Consider the following 16,465-nt stretch of genomic DNA (forward strand, 5'->3'; position numbering starts at 1 on the left):
CCCAATGTTGGAGCAGCCAGATTTATAAAACAAACTCTATTAGACCTAAAGAAGGAAATAGACACTAATACCATAATAGCAGGGGACCTGAACACTCCACTGTCAATATTAGACAGATCATCTAGGCAAAGAATCAGTAGAGAAACACAAGATCTAAACAAGACTCTAGACCAATTGGAATTGGCAGATATCTACAGAACATTCCACCCAACAACCTCAGAATATTCATTCTTCTCATCAGCACATGGATCATTCTCCAGGATAGATCACATATTAGGTCACAAATCAAGTCTCAATAAATTCAAAAAAATTGGAATTATCCCATGTATCTTCTCAGACCACAATGGATTAAAACTAGAAATTAATAACAAACAAAACTTTGGAAACTATACAAACACATGGAAATTAAACAGCATTCTACTTAATGACATATGGGTCCAAGAAGAAATCAAGCAGGAAATCAAAAAGTTTATTGAAACTAATGAAAACAATGATACATCATACCAAAACCTGTGGGATACTGCAAAAGCAGTATTGAGGGGAAAATTTATTGCATTAAATGCTCACTTCAGAAGAATGGAAAGATGGCAAGTGAACAACCTAACACTTCACCTTAAAGAACTAGAAAAACAAGAACAATCCAATCCTAAAGTTAGCAGACGGAAAGAAATCATTAAGATCAGAGCAGAACTGAATGAAATTGAAAACCAAAAAACAATTCAAAAGATCAACGAATCAAAAAGTTGGTTTTTTGAAAAGATAAATAAAATTGACAAACCATTAGCATGGCTAACAAAAAAAAGAAGAGAGAAGACTCAAATAACAAAAATTAGAAATGAAAAAGGCGATATTACAACTGATTCATCTGAAATACAAGGAATCATTCGAGACTACTATAAACAACTATACGCCAACAAATTTGAAAATCTGGAGGAAATGGATAAATTTCTGGACACACACAAGCTCCCAAAACTGAACCGTGAAGACGTAGAAAATTTGAACAGACCAATAACAATAAAGGAGATTGAAGCTGTTATCAGAAGGCTCCCAACAAAGAAAAGCCCAGGACCAGATGGATTCACAGCAGAATTTTACCAAACATTCAAAGAGGAATTGACACCGATTCTTTACAAACTATTCCAAAAGATTGAAACAGACGCAAATCTCCCAAACTCATTCTATGAAGCAAACATCATCCTGATACCAAAACCAGGTAAAGATATAACCAAAAAAGAAAACTACAGGCCGATATCCTTGATGAATATAGATGCAAAAATCCTCACTAAAATACTAGCAAACAGAATACAGCAACACATACGAAAAATTATTCATCACGATCAAGTGGGATTCATCCCAGGGATGCAAGGTTGGTTCAACATACGCAAATCAATAAATGTGATACACCATATTAATAAACTCAAACACAAGGACCATATGATCATCTCTATAGATGCTGAAAAAGCATTTGATAAAGTTCAGCACTCATTCATGACAAAGACCCTCTATAAGTTAGGTATAGAGGGAAAGTATCTCAACATAATTAAAGCCATATATGACAAACCCACTGCCAATATCATCCTGAATGGGGAAAAGCTGAAAGCTTTTCCTTTAAGAACAGGCACTAGACAAGGATGCCCACTCTCACCACTTCTATTCAACATAGTGTTGGAAGTACTAGCCAGAGCAATCAGAGAAGAGAAGGAAATAAAGGGCATCCAGATTGGAAAAGATGAAGTCAAACTGTCCCTGTTTGCAGATGACATGATCCTATATATCGGACAGCCTAAAACCTCTACAAAAAAACTGTTGGAATTGATAAATGATTTCAGCACAGTAGCAGGATACAAAATCAACACACAAAAATCAGTAGCATTTCTTTTCTCCAATAGTGAACATGCAGAAGGAGAAATCAAGAAAGCCTGCCCATTTACAATAGCCACCAAAAAAATAAAATACTTAGGAATTGAGTTAACCAAGGAGGTGAAAAATCTCTATAATGAGAACTACAAACCACTGCTGAGAGAAATTAGAGAGGATACAAGAAGATGGAAAGATATTCCATGCTCTTGGATTGGAAGAATCAACATAGTGAAAATGTCCATACTACCCAAAGTGATATACAAATTCAATGCAATCCCCATCAAAATTCCAAAGACATTTTTCTCAGAAATGGAAAAAACTATTCAGACATTTATATGGAACAATAAAAGACCACGCATAGCCAAAGCAATGCTCAGCAAAAAAAATAAAGCTGGAGGCATAACACTACCTGACTTTAAGCTATACTACAAAGCTATAATAACCAAAACAGTATGGTACTGGCATAAAAACAGACACACTGACCAATGGAATAGAATAGAGAATCCAGAAATCAACCCACACACTTACTGCCATCTGATCTTTGACAAAGGCACCAAGCCTATTCAGTGGCGAAGGGACTGCCTCTTCAGCAAGTGGTGCTGGGATACCTGGATATCGATATGCAGGAGAATGAAACTAGATCCATACCTCTCACCGTATACTAAAATCAACTCAAAATGGATTAAGGATTTAAATATACACCCTGAGACAATAAAACTTCTTAAAGAAAACATAGGAGAAACACTTCAGGAAATAGGACTGGGCACAGACTTCATGAATACGACCCCAAAAGCACGGGCAACCAAAGGAAAAATAAACAAATGGGATTATATCAAACTAAAAAGCTTCTGCACAGCAAAAGAAACAATTAAAAGAGTTAAAAGACAACCAACAGAGTGGGAGAAAATATTTGCAAAATATACATCTGACAAAGGATTAATATCCAGAATATATAAGGAACTCAAACAACTTTACAAGAAGAAAACAAGCAACCCAATTAAAAAATGGGCAAAAGAGCTAAGTAGGCATTTCTCTAAGGAAGATATCCAAATGGCCAACAGACATATGAAAAAATGCTCAACATCACTCAGCATCCGGGAAATGCAAATCAAAACCACATTGAGATACCATCTAACCCCAGTTAGGATGGCTAAAATCCAAAAGACTCTGAACGATAAATGCTGGCGAGGCTGCGGAGAAAAAGGAACTCTCATACATTGTTGGTGGGACTGCAAAATGGTGCAGCCTCTATGGAAAATGGTATGGAGGTTCCTTAAACAATTGCAAATAGATCTACCATACGACCCAGCCATCCCACTGTTGGGAATATACCCAGAGGAATGGAAATCATCAAGTCGAAGGTATACCTGTTCCCCAATGTTCATCGCAGCACTCTTTACAATAGCCAAGAGTTGGAACCAGCCCAAATGCCCATCATCAGATGAGTGGATACGGAAAATGTGGTACATCTACACAATGGAATACTACTCAGCTATAAAAACGAATGAAATACTGCCATTTGCAACAACATGGATGGACCTTGAGAGAATTATATTAAGTGAAACAAGTCAGGCACAGAAAGAGAAATACCACATGTTCTCACTTATTGGAGGGAGCTAAAAATTAATATATAAATTCACACACACACATACACACACACACACAAACCGGGGGGGGGGAAGAAGATATAACAACCACAATTATTTGAAGTTGATACAACAAGCAAACAGAAAGGACATTGTCGGGGGGGAGGGGGGAGGGAGAAGGGAGGGAGGTTTTGGTGATGAGAAGCAATAATCAGCTACAATGTATATCGACAAAATAAAATTTTAAAAAAAAAATAAATAAATAAATAAAGGATTAAGAGATAGTCATATTATCTATGGCTTCCCCTTCCATTTATAATAAAATCCAAATATCTTCAAGGCTCCCAAGGCCCTGCTTGTCCCAGCCCTTCTCCTCTTACCCCTTCCCATCATTCACAATGCTTTGTCCACAATGGCCTTCTCAGTGCTCCTCAAATACCCAGTTCTACCTAGCCCCAGGATCCTAGCCTACAGACTTGCTCACCCCAATTTCTGTCTTTACTCCTATTTCCTCCTTTAGCTTAAATGTCACTTCCAGAGAGGCCTTCCTTGAAGTCTTCATCCCAGTCCTGCAGGAAATGGGAAGCTAATGAGTGGTGTTGAGAAAGGGAGTAACAAGGGTCAGTTATTCATTTTGGAAAAATCACCCAGGCAGCAACTTGTAGGAGGTATTGACTAGGGAGGTAGTACAATGGGAGTTGATGACTACGGACAGCAAAGTTCAGTAGGACATAATTTGAGGAGTCCAGAAGAGAAAAAAATTGCATGTATGCAAAAACACTGATCACCTTGAGCTCTGCATTGAGTTCCGTAAGGTTAAGAGCTCTGTAACACTGGTACTATGTATTACAAACTTTCTAAGACATCAGAGGGGTCCAGTAAACATTAGTTAATTTTAAATGAATGAGAGAAAAATAGTGAATATCAACAAGATGTAAATAGTAATCTCTACCATTTACTTATGGAGTAGTAGGCACCATAGTTGATGAAGAGAAGGAAGGTGGCAGTGGAGCAGAGGCTCTGCCAGAGTTTGTATCCTAGCTCTGTTATTCATTGTCTGAGTGACTTTTAAATTACTTTACCTCTTTGTGTTTTGATTTTTTCAAAAGAGGATAGTAATCATACTTACATTATTGTAAGATTTAAACGTAAAACACTTAGAACACTACTTGTTACATTTATACTCAATAAAGATTAGCTGCTTGTCACTACTGTCATCATCAATATGATAATCATTATTGCTATTATTAGTACTACTACTACCACTACTATTTACTTCATAGACATTATTTCATCTTCACAAAAGAACTTATAAGGAATAGACTGTTATCTCCACTGTATAATGAGGAACATTAGGTGCAAAAGCAGTTCACATAGTTTGTAACAGTACTTGTATTTAAGACTAGTTATATGAATCTAAAGTTTATATACTAACCACATTATGACACTGTTTCTCAAAAGGGACAGAAAGGACTCAGGCATGGTAAATAATAGGATTTTCTAAGCAATATGATTTACTGAAGATTTATTATGTTCCAGGCACTCTTCTGGGATCTAGGGGTTCAGCAGTGAACAAAGCAGATTAAGTCTCTGCTTCAATATGGCTTATATTCTAATGGATGGAGATGGACAGGAGAGCTAACAAAGAAAAAAATATCAAATAGCGAGAAGTACACTGCAGAGAATTAAAATTAAGAGGGATGTGTCTGGGGGCCACTTATACTGAGTGGGCAGAAAAAGGCCTTTCTAAGGAGGCTAAGTTTAAGATGAGAACCTAAAAAACAACTAGAGAAACAAGCTACCCAAATAACAGTATAGAGAGCCTCCAGGCAGAGGAAATAGCTACCACAGAGAGCATAAAGTGCAAATGAGATTGTGCCTTAGGAACCCAAACCAAGCCAGCATGGCTGAAGAGCAGTGGAAGAGAGGGGCATTCCATGAGGAGGCTGACAAGGCAGGCATGGGCCAGGTCACTCAGTGCTCTGTCACCCAAGGGAAGGAACTGTGGATTTTATGCTAAGGTAATGAAGGATCCAATGGGAAGATCTTAAGCAGGAAAGTGACATGAGCTGACATATATTTTTAAAAGATCCTCTCACTGCAGGGTAGAGAACAGATTGTAGTGGAGACAAGAAATCAGGATATTTCAGTAGTCTGGATCAGAAATGCAAGTGTTTTAGACTATGGACGTGGGAATACAATGGGAGAAAAACAGATGTGGTATACATTTTAGAGATGGAGTAGAAAGGATTTACAGATCAACTGAATAAGAAGAGTGAAGAAAAGAGAGGAATAACCCCTGTATTTCTAGCTTGAGTAGCTGGAAGAATAATGGTTTATTTACTGAGATGGAGAATATTTTAAGGAGGAACATGTTAGGAATAGTAATACGAGTAGAAAATAAGAATCCTGTTTTGGCCAGGTTATATTTAAAATGCCCATCATATACCCATCTGGAAATTCCCAGTAGGTACCTGGATCAGAATCAGGAATTCAGGAAAGTTCCTCGTACTCTTTCTCTGACTACAGGAGAAGATTGAAGATAAAACAGCAAGAAGAGAATAGTTTTTAGAATGTACAATGTCAATATTTGTAACAATCTAAAGCAGTCAGACAAGGTGCTATGCTCTTCATGAAATAATTTCACTTATGAAATCTCAAGTATCATCTTTGCTGAGCATAATGACACAGAAAGAGAATAAGCTTACAGGTCAATGAGATTTATGCCATAAGAGTTGTTATATCAGATTTTCCAAAATCTTATATAATTACAGGGCAGGACATAGGAAGAACAGATCAGAGCTCCCAGCAGGATACAATTTACACATGCTTCTCAAAATTCCATCCTACATGAAGGGAGCCCTCTGCATATCCAATGTAAGAAAAAAGTATCCTCTAACTATACATAAAATAACAACTGCTCTACCTGCTCCCTAATAGGAGTTTCCATGGAAACTGTCAAAAACAATTTCTTTATAGCTATAGTGATTACTGACAAAAATGATATGGATTTAGAGCAAAATGAAAGCCAAATTATAAAATGAAACTGACCATTAGATAACACAGCTCTATTATTAGATTCTGGGTAATCTGATTCAAGTTAATAGTATTTTAGCATGACAGGTTTTCTTAATCAAACGGCTACTCTGAGGTTAGATATCAAAATGAGAGAATGAGATAAGAAACCATATCTGTTACTCTTCAATATACATCAGCAATATTGTAAAAGACACATTTTTAGGAAAGATAAGAATTAAAATTTATTGAGTAGCTACTAAATATCAAGTGGTTTGCATATAACATCTTGATTAATCCCGACAATAATCTTTCCAGGTAGGTTTTATTACCCTAATTTTTACAGAGAAGGAAACAAGTCTCAAAAAGATGTAAAGTAACAAGCTGAGATCAAATAGGTAGTAAACAACAGAGCCAGGATTAAATACAGGTATAACTGAACACAATGTATACTCTTTCATTAGGCTCCTAAAGAGGGCCACAACTCACAGGAATCCAGGAGCCTCAGGCCTATGGTCTCTTCAAGCCACAAGAACCTTTTTGATTAGTTAGCTGTTAAATTAGGCTGAAAACAGGCTGCCATATAAACGTCTAAAATGAATAGTGTCAGACATGTAAAATAAAAGTTGAGTGTTGCCCAGACTATAAACAAAACTTTACCAGATACTGATATACCCATCAAATCAAATTAAAAGAAAAGAAAATGAATCAAAGAACCTAAAAAGAAATAAGTAAAGGAAAAAACTCAGGCCACATGTTGAGAAACCCACTTATCAGATGCAGATAAACTTAGGGAGCCGAGACAGAGATAAGCTGATGAATCATTTTAAGGAAAAAAATTCTTAAATTATCTTGTCATTTAAGAATAAAAGCAAAATGCTAAGCCATTTCCTACCTCATTACAATATGAGGGTATTTCAAAAATTTTATGGAAAAATAGAATTAAAAAATAATAGAAACTTTTTGAAGTACCTTCATATGTTATACCCATTACTCCAAATAACTGAACTTTAATGACAAGGTGATTGCTACAGAGGACCAACTCTTCTAATCTAATATACTGTATAACTGTAGTGGCCACATGAGAAATGGAAGCAATCTAAGGTATTGGATGCTATATTCCCTCCTTAAATATTCATTTATTAATTATTTAATAATTATTTATTTTGGTTGCTGAATTTCTTTATAAATGCATTGTCTTATACATATTACTCCAGGGTTCTTTAAAGAAAAATCTGGATATCTGGATCTCTCTTTTGATTTAAACAGTCAAAACAAATTACATTCAACCACAGCACACACTGACACATTAGTAGTCAGAGCACAACTCAAGTACACACACAGAAATGCAGGACTCACACTAAATTCAGTAAAGAGCAGAAACAAAGAAAAAATGGAAAGTAGAAATATACCAAGAGGAATAAGTAGGGTTAAAATACATAAAACAATCCAGGTATGTTGAAAACTAAAATTCCAAAATCAAGATGCTTGCTTTCATTTTTGGCAATACTGGATAGTTTCTAGTCAGAAGTAACAGTCAAAAGCTCAGCTGTGAAACATAGCACATGCTTTAAAATTATCATTAAATGAAAACACGCAATAAAACACTCTCCTGCAATGACAGTTCAAGGCACTACAATAAAGGGAAAGCAAATCATTTCCAACATGAATGTAGTATTTCTAAATTAGTAAATAAATTATAAATGCAAATCACTTAGAGTATTTATTATTTAACAGATAAGTTTTAAGTCTTTCATTACATTCTTACTAAATTTTGGTTAGAGAAACCCCCCAAAAAAGTAATTTATAAATAATCACTTTTTAAAATGGATTATAAAAAGCTTCTTGTATATGTCTTCAAATACTCTATGTAATGTTAAAGCACAGATATTGGAATTTTCAGGGCTATTGATGCATAAAAGCATATCTTTAGCATTCTATTACCCCATTACTACTGAATAACTACACTAGTGCTGAAAACCCAACAAACAATTAGTAGGAAAGCCAAGATGGAAAACAGCCTGGTGCTTAAAAAGAAAAAATAATATAGCCCAGAGATGTATGTCCTCTTGTTCTTTGAGTTCAAAGATAAGATCAGAAACCAACTGGCATTGCTACATATAATATTTTGTCATTTAGCAGATGACAACTAAAGGCAGGGATCATTTTTGTTCCTTTAAGTATAAGCTTTGTTTTCTCCTGTTTGATGGATTTTTCCTTAAGTTGTTTCCTATTTCATTTCTTCAAGATTTTCCTCCTCTGTCTTTCAAAACAGGACTTCAAATATAAATGGAAATGAAGGAGGGGAATAGGAGGAGACTACTTCTGAACGGGTTACCATGAAGCCAAAAAGAAAGTTTTCACTCTCACTATTGGTGGGGGTGCGGGTGGGGGTGGGAGGGTGTTTCATCTCACAATTCCCTGTTAATGAGTCCTGAGACTTGAATATTCTGCTTAAGACATATTAAACACAAAGCAGCCTCTTGCGAACAGGCTTTCCCAGTCTTTCTGACATATAACAGGTATTAAATGGCCCAAGGTAGTCACAACCTATAGAAAAGAGCCCTAAAGACTTCATTTCAGCTATGCCGCCACTTAAAACCTGCTGCTTCTTCTGTAAATGAGACCGAATACATCCAAAGCCCTGGGTTCCTGAAAGGAATCCATACATGGTCATTTCTGGGTCCATGAACCACTCTAAAATTGTTTTCAAGATCTTGTTCACTCATCTAGGGAGCAATTCCACAGTTTTCATCCAGCTCTCAAAGGGGTGCATCAACACAACAGTCTAAGAGCCACTGTGCCAAGGTCTCCTCCAGCCCTTACACCTAGAAGCCATGGCACAAAGCACATGTATGTCTTTGAAACACAATCATCTCAGGACCTGGGGCAAGTTGCTTCCTGTCTATGAAAATGCACATGATAATACCTACTTCAAAGGGAGTTAATGAAGAGTAGATAATTGGGACATTGGCCAAAAATTTCTAATTTATAAAAGTTACTTCCACTATGCAAGAAGAGAAAAATCATTTAAGAAGCTACTTTACATACTCATTTTACAACTGAGGCTCCCAAACACTAAGAAACTGCCTGAGGTCAAAGAGCTTCTAAGTGTCAGGGCAGGAGCTCCTCTCTGCCCTTCTCATGCCCCACACCACAAAAAAACACAGCAGGCTACATTCAAAATACAATACAAACCTGGGCCTAATACTAGCAGAAATGGTGCCCAGGCTTGGGCTGACCGAAGAGTAAATAAAATCAAAATAATACCTTATGATAACATCAACCTCCAGAAACAAAGGTATTTAAAATTACCAAGTGACCTTTTAAGGGTCTACACACTTACCAGACCTCAAGAAAGCAGGTGGAGAGGAGACGACTGCATCAGGTGAGCTGGCCATTTCAAATTGTTGACTCTAATCATAAGCGTCGTAGGCTAAACTACAGCAATTTTAAAAGTGTTTAGTGAAGGTTAGAAGCAATCGGCATTAAATTAATTGAAAGCAATGCAAGCAGTTATTAACATGATGCAGTGCACAACAAAGGCAACAATTAAGGATCATTATAATTTTATTTTCTCTTTTATGACTTGAAAATTTGATTTTCTTTGCTTCGATAAATTACATTTGCTTATATGGGTCAGGCAGCAAATACATAATATCCATTTATTAAACATTACATAAGAATAGCATCCCTTTATTGTGCAGTGAAGTCATTATGCTACTATGTAACAATGCTCAGAACTCTGCAGTGGAGTCTATACCAGAATCAATTTAGTTTAAGTTTCAAACAAAGCTGTTTATACATTCTTCTAAAAGTAACAAACAGAATCAAGTTGATTGTTTTTAATAACACAGGAGGTAAATGATTCAGTGGAGAAACTTTAACATCTATTCTTCACAGAGTTATCGGAAGAATCTGAAACCTCAATAACTATTAATTTGGAGGAATGAGTTCAACTGGTATCTCTTTTTACTACTATGATGTAAACATATAGGAACACCCAACATTGATACTATTCACTTAACTACTTTGCACATAAAGCTGGATTTAAGTGACTGCATTCAACAACAGCTAAATAAAACTTGAAATTTTTTTCAGTTAAGAAAAGAGAAGGTTTTCAAAGCTTACTGTTAAGACATGCATTTCAGAAGAAACAAGTAAAGATTGGAGAAGAAAACTCTACGTGCTTTTGAAAGGAAAAAGAAATGAAGCAAAAATATATGTTGGGGGCAGTGCTCAGTTCCCTGTAAGAAAACTCTGGTTACTCTTTGTCCAGACATAAACAATCCAATAACACTTTTTATAACCTAGATAGCCACATTGTTAGTAGCCAACTCAACATTACTAAATGACACCAATTTTTTTTAAAAAGTGTTAAACAAAACTTCATGTGACTATTCCAAGTAACTGTATTGGCTGTAAAATGTACTAAGAGTCACTTTTTGAAAAATTTTCATACTTTGTAGGTGGTGTTTTTACTATAACCCGAAGTAAACAAGTGCAGAACATTTTTTAAAGTTTAAAAACAATAAAATTGTCAACAAAGATTGGGTGTTATGATTTACGACATTAGATACTTTCTCCAAATTAAAAAAAAAAAAAAAGTGCAAAACAGATAACAAAGAACTTCATAAATGGGAAAGGCCCAAAGCATAATGGGGACACATTAGCTGAGGGGAAAAAAACCCTCTTCATATCAATGCGAATAGAGTTAATTTTCCTAGGCAATGACTTTCACATCCCCCAATAATGACATACAGTTGTCAGTCCTTTAAAAGGGAAGGTTCTAAGTTAAGACTTGTCATTCCACCACCTTTCCTGTTTATGGGCACACTTTTTGCTCAAATATTCCAGCCAGCCAGGAGTAAGGGAAGTTTCACTCCAAACTCTCGGAGAAGTTAGCCACAAGAGCTAACTTTAAAGTCGTGACTCTGCAATTTGAACAAGTCAGTTCAGGACACTTGAACTGTTTCAACTGCCTGCACAGCGTCCTCTGACCTCTGCGGCCTTGGGCGCCACAACTGAAAACTATGTGACCTGGGACCACTTGCCTGGGGAAGGGATCCACGTCCTTCAGAGCCCTAACTATGCTCAACGTGTACCCACTGCGCGACTCGAGGCCCTATCTAACCTCAATTTCTGCCACACGGATAACGGGTTGGGCTTAGAACTAGTGGAAAATGTAAAAGGGGTATTTGAAACAGGGCCAGATCGTAGTAATAACTAAGAACGAAGCTACCTGACTTCTGCGGACGTGCACACATAAAAACACACTCCCTTTCCCAAGAATGCGTTGCCGCCTGATTTCTAAGGCGGAAGACTCCGAGCTAAATCGGGACCGCAGCCTACTTTCTGAGGGGAGATACACACGGAGTACAGTTAGGACGGCCACCTAATTTTTAGAGGTGGGAAAGGAAGCGATATCAGGAGCACGGACGGGCCTGCCGCCTGCTTTCTAAGGGGAAACGCGGGGCACAGGTTCATTTCCTGGACTCTCAGCTGCCTCCCGCCCAAGGTGCTTGAGAGGAAGCACCACCCAAAGTGAGGGGGTAGAAGACGGCGCGCCAGTCAGCCAAACCTGAGCGCTTGGCCCGGGCTCTCCGCTCCAAAACCTTCCAGCTCACTTCGGCCGTGAGCCCCGCCGCCCCCGCCATCGCGCTCGGCCGCCGGCTTGGCCACCGCCTCCAGTGTCGCCTGTCAGCATGGCCCGCCGCCCCGCCTCCCCGCGCGACACTGTCGGGAGGCGCCCCGGCCGGAAGTGAGCGTAGGGGCGAGCTTCACCTTAACTCCACTGACTTCCTAGCTAGCGTCAGAGGGGCGGCCCCGGGGGAGAGTGAGAGAGGAGCCGGTGCCAGCTTGTAGGCGCCTCGGGGCTGAGCGCTTTTTCTCTCGGCTGGTGGCGCGGTGCTTTGCGGTTGCCGTCAAGCACGGAGCTGGGCCGGCGGGCGGGGGCCGAGGGGCTGCCATGGCGGCGGCGGGCCGGCTGCCTAGCTCCTGGGCGCTATTGGCGCTGCTCCTTGTGGGGCTCGCGCTGCTGGGAGTCGGGCCGGTCCCGGCGCGGGCGCTGCACAACGTCACGGCCGAGCTCTTTGGGGCTGAGGCCTGGGGCACCCTGGCGGCCTTCGGGGACCTCAACTCCGACAAGCAGACGGACCTCTTCGTGCTGCGGGAAAGTCAGTGCTTGCCGGGCCCTCCCTCTGTCCGCTGTCCGTGTGCCCCTCCCATTGTTCCCCACACCCCTTACCCCGATGGCCAGTCCTCCTGCATTTCCTGTCCCTTCTCTCCCAGCCCTGGGGCCCTCCCTTTATCTCCAGCATTCCTGACAGCTTGCCTTTTTCTTCCATTTTTTCCAACCTCGGGGCCTGACCCGCCCACCCCACAATTTGACCCACCCCCAAAAGCCGTGAGTACAGCCCAGTTGTTTTTTTCTTGGGAAGCCCGCGGCCTTACCCACGCACCTTCTCCTCCCCCATGGTATCATCTGCTTTCTAAAGCCTTCCTAATTCCCAGGAGTCCTTGTAGCTTGCCTCCTACGTTCGTTCCCAAGGCCCTTCGTTCCCCTCTGCTTCACTTCAATCTTTCTTCCCCTTTGATGAGCAGGTAAAGAGACAACTTGACAGTTTCTTATCATAGGAGACTTCTCTCAGCCTCCTCGCTTACTTAATTCACCCGCCCCTCCCTTTGTCAGGGTCCCAGCTTTCTTGAAACTACTGTGCCCTCTCAAGGTCCTAAACACTACACAGCTCACACAAGCATTTTGCAGGGACCGCTGGCAAACCCAATGCATACTTGGGGAAGCATTCTCAAACTACAGACTCTTTTCCCTCCTGTTTTGTGTGTGTGTGTGTGTGTGTGTGTGTACACCTGGCCATTCCTCACCTTGGCCACCACCCTAGTCTTCCAAATCTCTGCTTTCTTTGCTAACTTGTGGTTCTTGGAAGTTCTTTGTTTCAACCATCACTAAACTAACTTGTAAATCTTGATGCTAACAATGGGTATTAAGGGGTTTTAACATTCTTGAGTATCCATAGAAGCAGGTGCTGTGTAAAGGTCAAGGCCATGAAGGAAGGATGTGAAAAGCTGGCATAGAGCTTGACTGACAGAATCCTGACCCAGACTTTTTGGGGCCCTTGCTAGGACCCCAGAGCCTCTTGTGCATCCTGGATAGTCTCCGTATCTTTGAATGACACCCTGTATTGCAAGAAGGGCACATACTGCCAAACCTGTGTCTACTCCGTCCAAAGTGGATACAGAAACTATTTGACTTTAAAGATGGCCTATATTTGATTAGACAATTTCAAAAGTCTGTCCCAGTGAGTGCTAATTAAGCTCCGAGAATGCATCAACCTGGGGGATGTTACCATAGGAGCCATAGGAAGAGGGGCTTGGAGGATTCAGCTTTTTCTGCTTACATGCTTAATCATGTCCTTGTTGTCAGATACCTACAATGGGAGTTCGTTTGTTGGTGCCATACTTCTGCATGATGAAGTAAACAGCCTTATAAGGGGCAGCATTGGTAGGTTCAGGGAAGACAAGTCTTGACATACAGTATAATTATAAGGCATGTTCTTTATATGTTTCTTTTGAGTCAAGCAGTTTGACTGCTGGCAGAATCCATTGGCTTGAGTTCATCTTGATCAGCTACATTTTCCATGTTCATCCTTACTGTTTCTCTGCTGCTTTCAACATTGAACATGTGATATATTGTTAGGCATCCCCAATAGACTAGTAGGATTATCCTTGAGAGGGCAGATGTACTGGAATAGAATTAAAAAGTTTTTTTGTTGAGAACAGTGCCCAGAAAGCTTCTTGTAATTACTGATTGGATGTCTTACCAGGAAATATTTTTCCAATATCATTTATTTGCTTCTTTTAGGAAATGATTTAATCGTCTTTTTGGCAGACCAGAGTGCACCCTATTTTAAACCCAAAGTAAAGGTATCCTTGAAGTAAGTACAAATGTTTTTGTTTCTCTAAAGCATTAGTACTTAGTGTAATAATGTATATGCAATAGCTGGTTAGATTGTCTTTGAAATCAGTCTTACTTTTACCTGTGGTGGTGTGATACAAAACCATTAGTTATAAGATATGAGTAGCAAATAATTCCTTAGGAAAAAATAGAGTACCAGAGTTTAAAGATGACTTAATTCTAGAAAAATTAGTAATTTTGAGTAGATTAAGGTTTGTTCCTATATAAACACTATTCATTTCCTTGCAATGTAATGTGCTTTCTTGCATGTGTTGGGATTTGTCCTTCACTCTGAGTGTGTCTGTGAGAACAGGTCACTCACAAGAGACTCATGGTGTCAACCATGTGTTATGTGTGGGAGAAGAGGAACCTAGTTTGCAGTGGGAAAAAGATCAATGACTTCTAATTTTTTTGTTTATTGACTAATATAGATGGTGGAGTTTTTAAGGTTGATTTTGAAGGGATTCAAATCAGGGGTTTGAAATTATCTGAAATTTTTCAATATTCAAGTAATAGTTCTTATTTTTCTTTTGTATGGTTGGCATTGCATGAAACAGTGACCTCCAATGATAGTGAACCAACACAATTTTGAAACTACAACAAGCAAGGATTGTTTGCTGTTTGAATTCAAGGAGGAAGAGATGGGTCAGTGCAGGCCAAAGTGGCCGCTTCCAGAGAGTCATGGAAGTTGAGTTTGGCCTTAGTATGAGTAAAGTTTAAGAGAGAGTGCTCAAGTTTGGGAACACAGCATTTACAAGAGAGCCAGTAAAGCACCATGTTATGAAGAAGGGGTGGAAAGATTTGCCTGACAGAGGTGGAGGAGGATACACTTTGGAAAGTTATGAACTAGGCAGATGAAATCAGGGCAGACTAAGAACCATCATAAATATCAGAAAGAGTTTAAACTCAGTCCCATGAGAAGAAGGGAATAATTACAGGTCCTTGTGCAAAGGAGAGATGATGAAAACAGTATTTTAAATTGAATTACTTGTTAACCATGTACAGGATGAATTGGTATGTAGATGAACAGAGACTACTTAGGAAACTTTTTAAAAAGTTCCTCTGTGGGCCGAGCCCGTGGCGCTCGGGAGAGTGCGGCGCTGGGAGCGCAGCGACGCTCCCGCCGCAGGTTCGGATCCTGTATAGGAATGGCCGGATCCTGTATAGGAATGGCGGGTGCACTCACTGGCTGAGTGCCGGTCACGAAAAAGACCAAAAAAAAAAGTTCCTCTGTGGACTAATTAGTGCTCAGACGCTACAATATTTAATGTAAAATCAAATACATGTAGGGAAAAAAATGGCCTTGAGAACATAGAGACGAAAGTTATAAATTGATAAATAGGAACTTATGCCTCTTGAGAAATGTTTCTGGATACTGGATGTGAGCATGCTTGGAGTGGGGAAGGAATAGAAGTTGATAAATATTATCTATAAGAAATGAACTAACTGCCTAGAAGTGATTTTTCTTGAAAGATTAGAAGTTAAGGAAATTTGTAGGATATAACAGGCTTGAACTCTGCTAAGTTGAAACAAAAATCTGAATTAATGTCTTTTTCTTTGATTAATGTAATGTTAATTGTTTTATATTCTTTTAAAATTTAGGAACTCTTTTTTGTATTTTAATTTAGAATATTTTTCAAAGTAAAAATAACTATTCTTTACCCTTTTTCTCCCCTACTTTTCTGTTCCTCTCAGATCAACCACTTTTAAAACTTTTAGCTATTTCTTCTGATGTTTATTTTCATATTTTAAAATAAATTTTTATACTGTAATTTCTTGAATTACCATTTTTTAATCTTTATCTCTTGATTTTTTTTGTTAGCGTAGATAAAGATTTAGCATATTTAATTATCTCCATTGTCCCAATACAGTTATATCATAATTTTTAGTTAAATTAGTAATTGTTGTTTATATTTTAACTTTGTAGTTTTTATGGACTTCAGAGCCTGTAGTGTACATTATTTTATTTCTTGTACAGTTTTCCTCACCTGGAGTAAATTTTTTTTTTTTTCCAAAATACTCTGCGTAGTTT

General features: G+C 38.8%; 2 protein-coding genes across 5 annotated transcripts in view; one reads left to right on the top strand and one right to left on the bottom strand.

The window, feature by feature from the left end:
* Positions 1-12,172, bottom strand: part of PHKB (phosphorylase kinase regulatory subunit beta) — a 217,241-nt gene extending 205,069 nt beyond the window's left edge. For 2 of the 4 annotated variants that reach the window (XM_063110493.1, XM_063110492.1), the window contains exon 1: positions 12,043-12,172. In XM_063110493.1, the coding sequence (XP_062966563.1) occupies positions 12,043-12,118 (76 nt within the window). In that variant the 5' untranslated portion in view covers positions 12,119-12,172. Of the gene's footprint in view, positions 1-9,807; positions 9,903-12,042 lie in introns of all 4 variants that reach the window. The other 2 variants (XM_063110494.1, XM_063110496.1) reach the window with 2 other exon arrangements.
* An 88-nt stretch (positions 12,173-12,260) lies between these two features.
* The window catches only part of ITFG1 (integrin alpha FG-GAP repeat containing 1), a 256,540-nt gene continuing 252,335 nt past the window's right edge, over positions 12,261-16,465 (top strand). Inside the window, exons 1-2 of the mRNA XM_063110734.1 lie at positions 12,261-12,637; positions 14,341-14,413. Coding sequence (XP_062966804.1) covers positions 12,430-12,637; positions 14,341-14,413 — 281 coding nt within the window. The 5' untranslated portion in view covers positions 12,261-12,429. The remainder of the gene's footprint in view (positions 12,638-14,340; positions 14,414-16,465) is intronic.

The sequence above is a fragment of the Cynocephalus volans genome, chromosome 10 (genome assembly GCF_027409185.1).
Source record: "Cynocephalus volans isolate mCynVol1 chromosome 10, mCynVol1.pri, whole genome shotgun sequence".
NCBI lineage: Eukaryota > Metazoa > Chordata > Mammalia > Dermoptera > Cynocephalidae > Cynocephalus > Cynocephalus volans.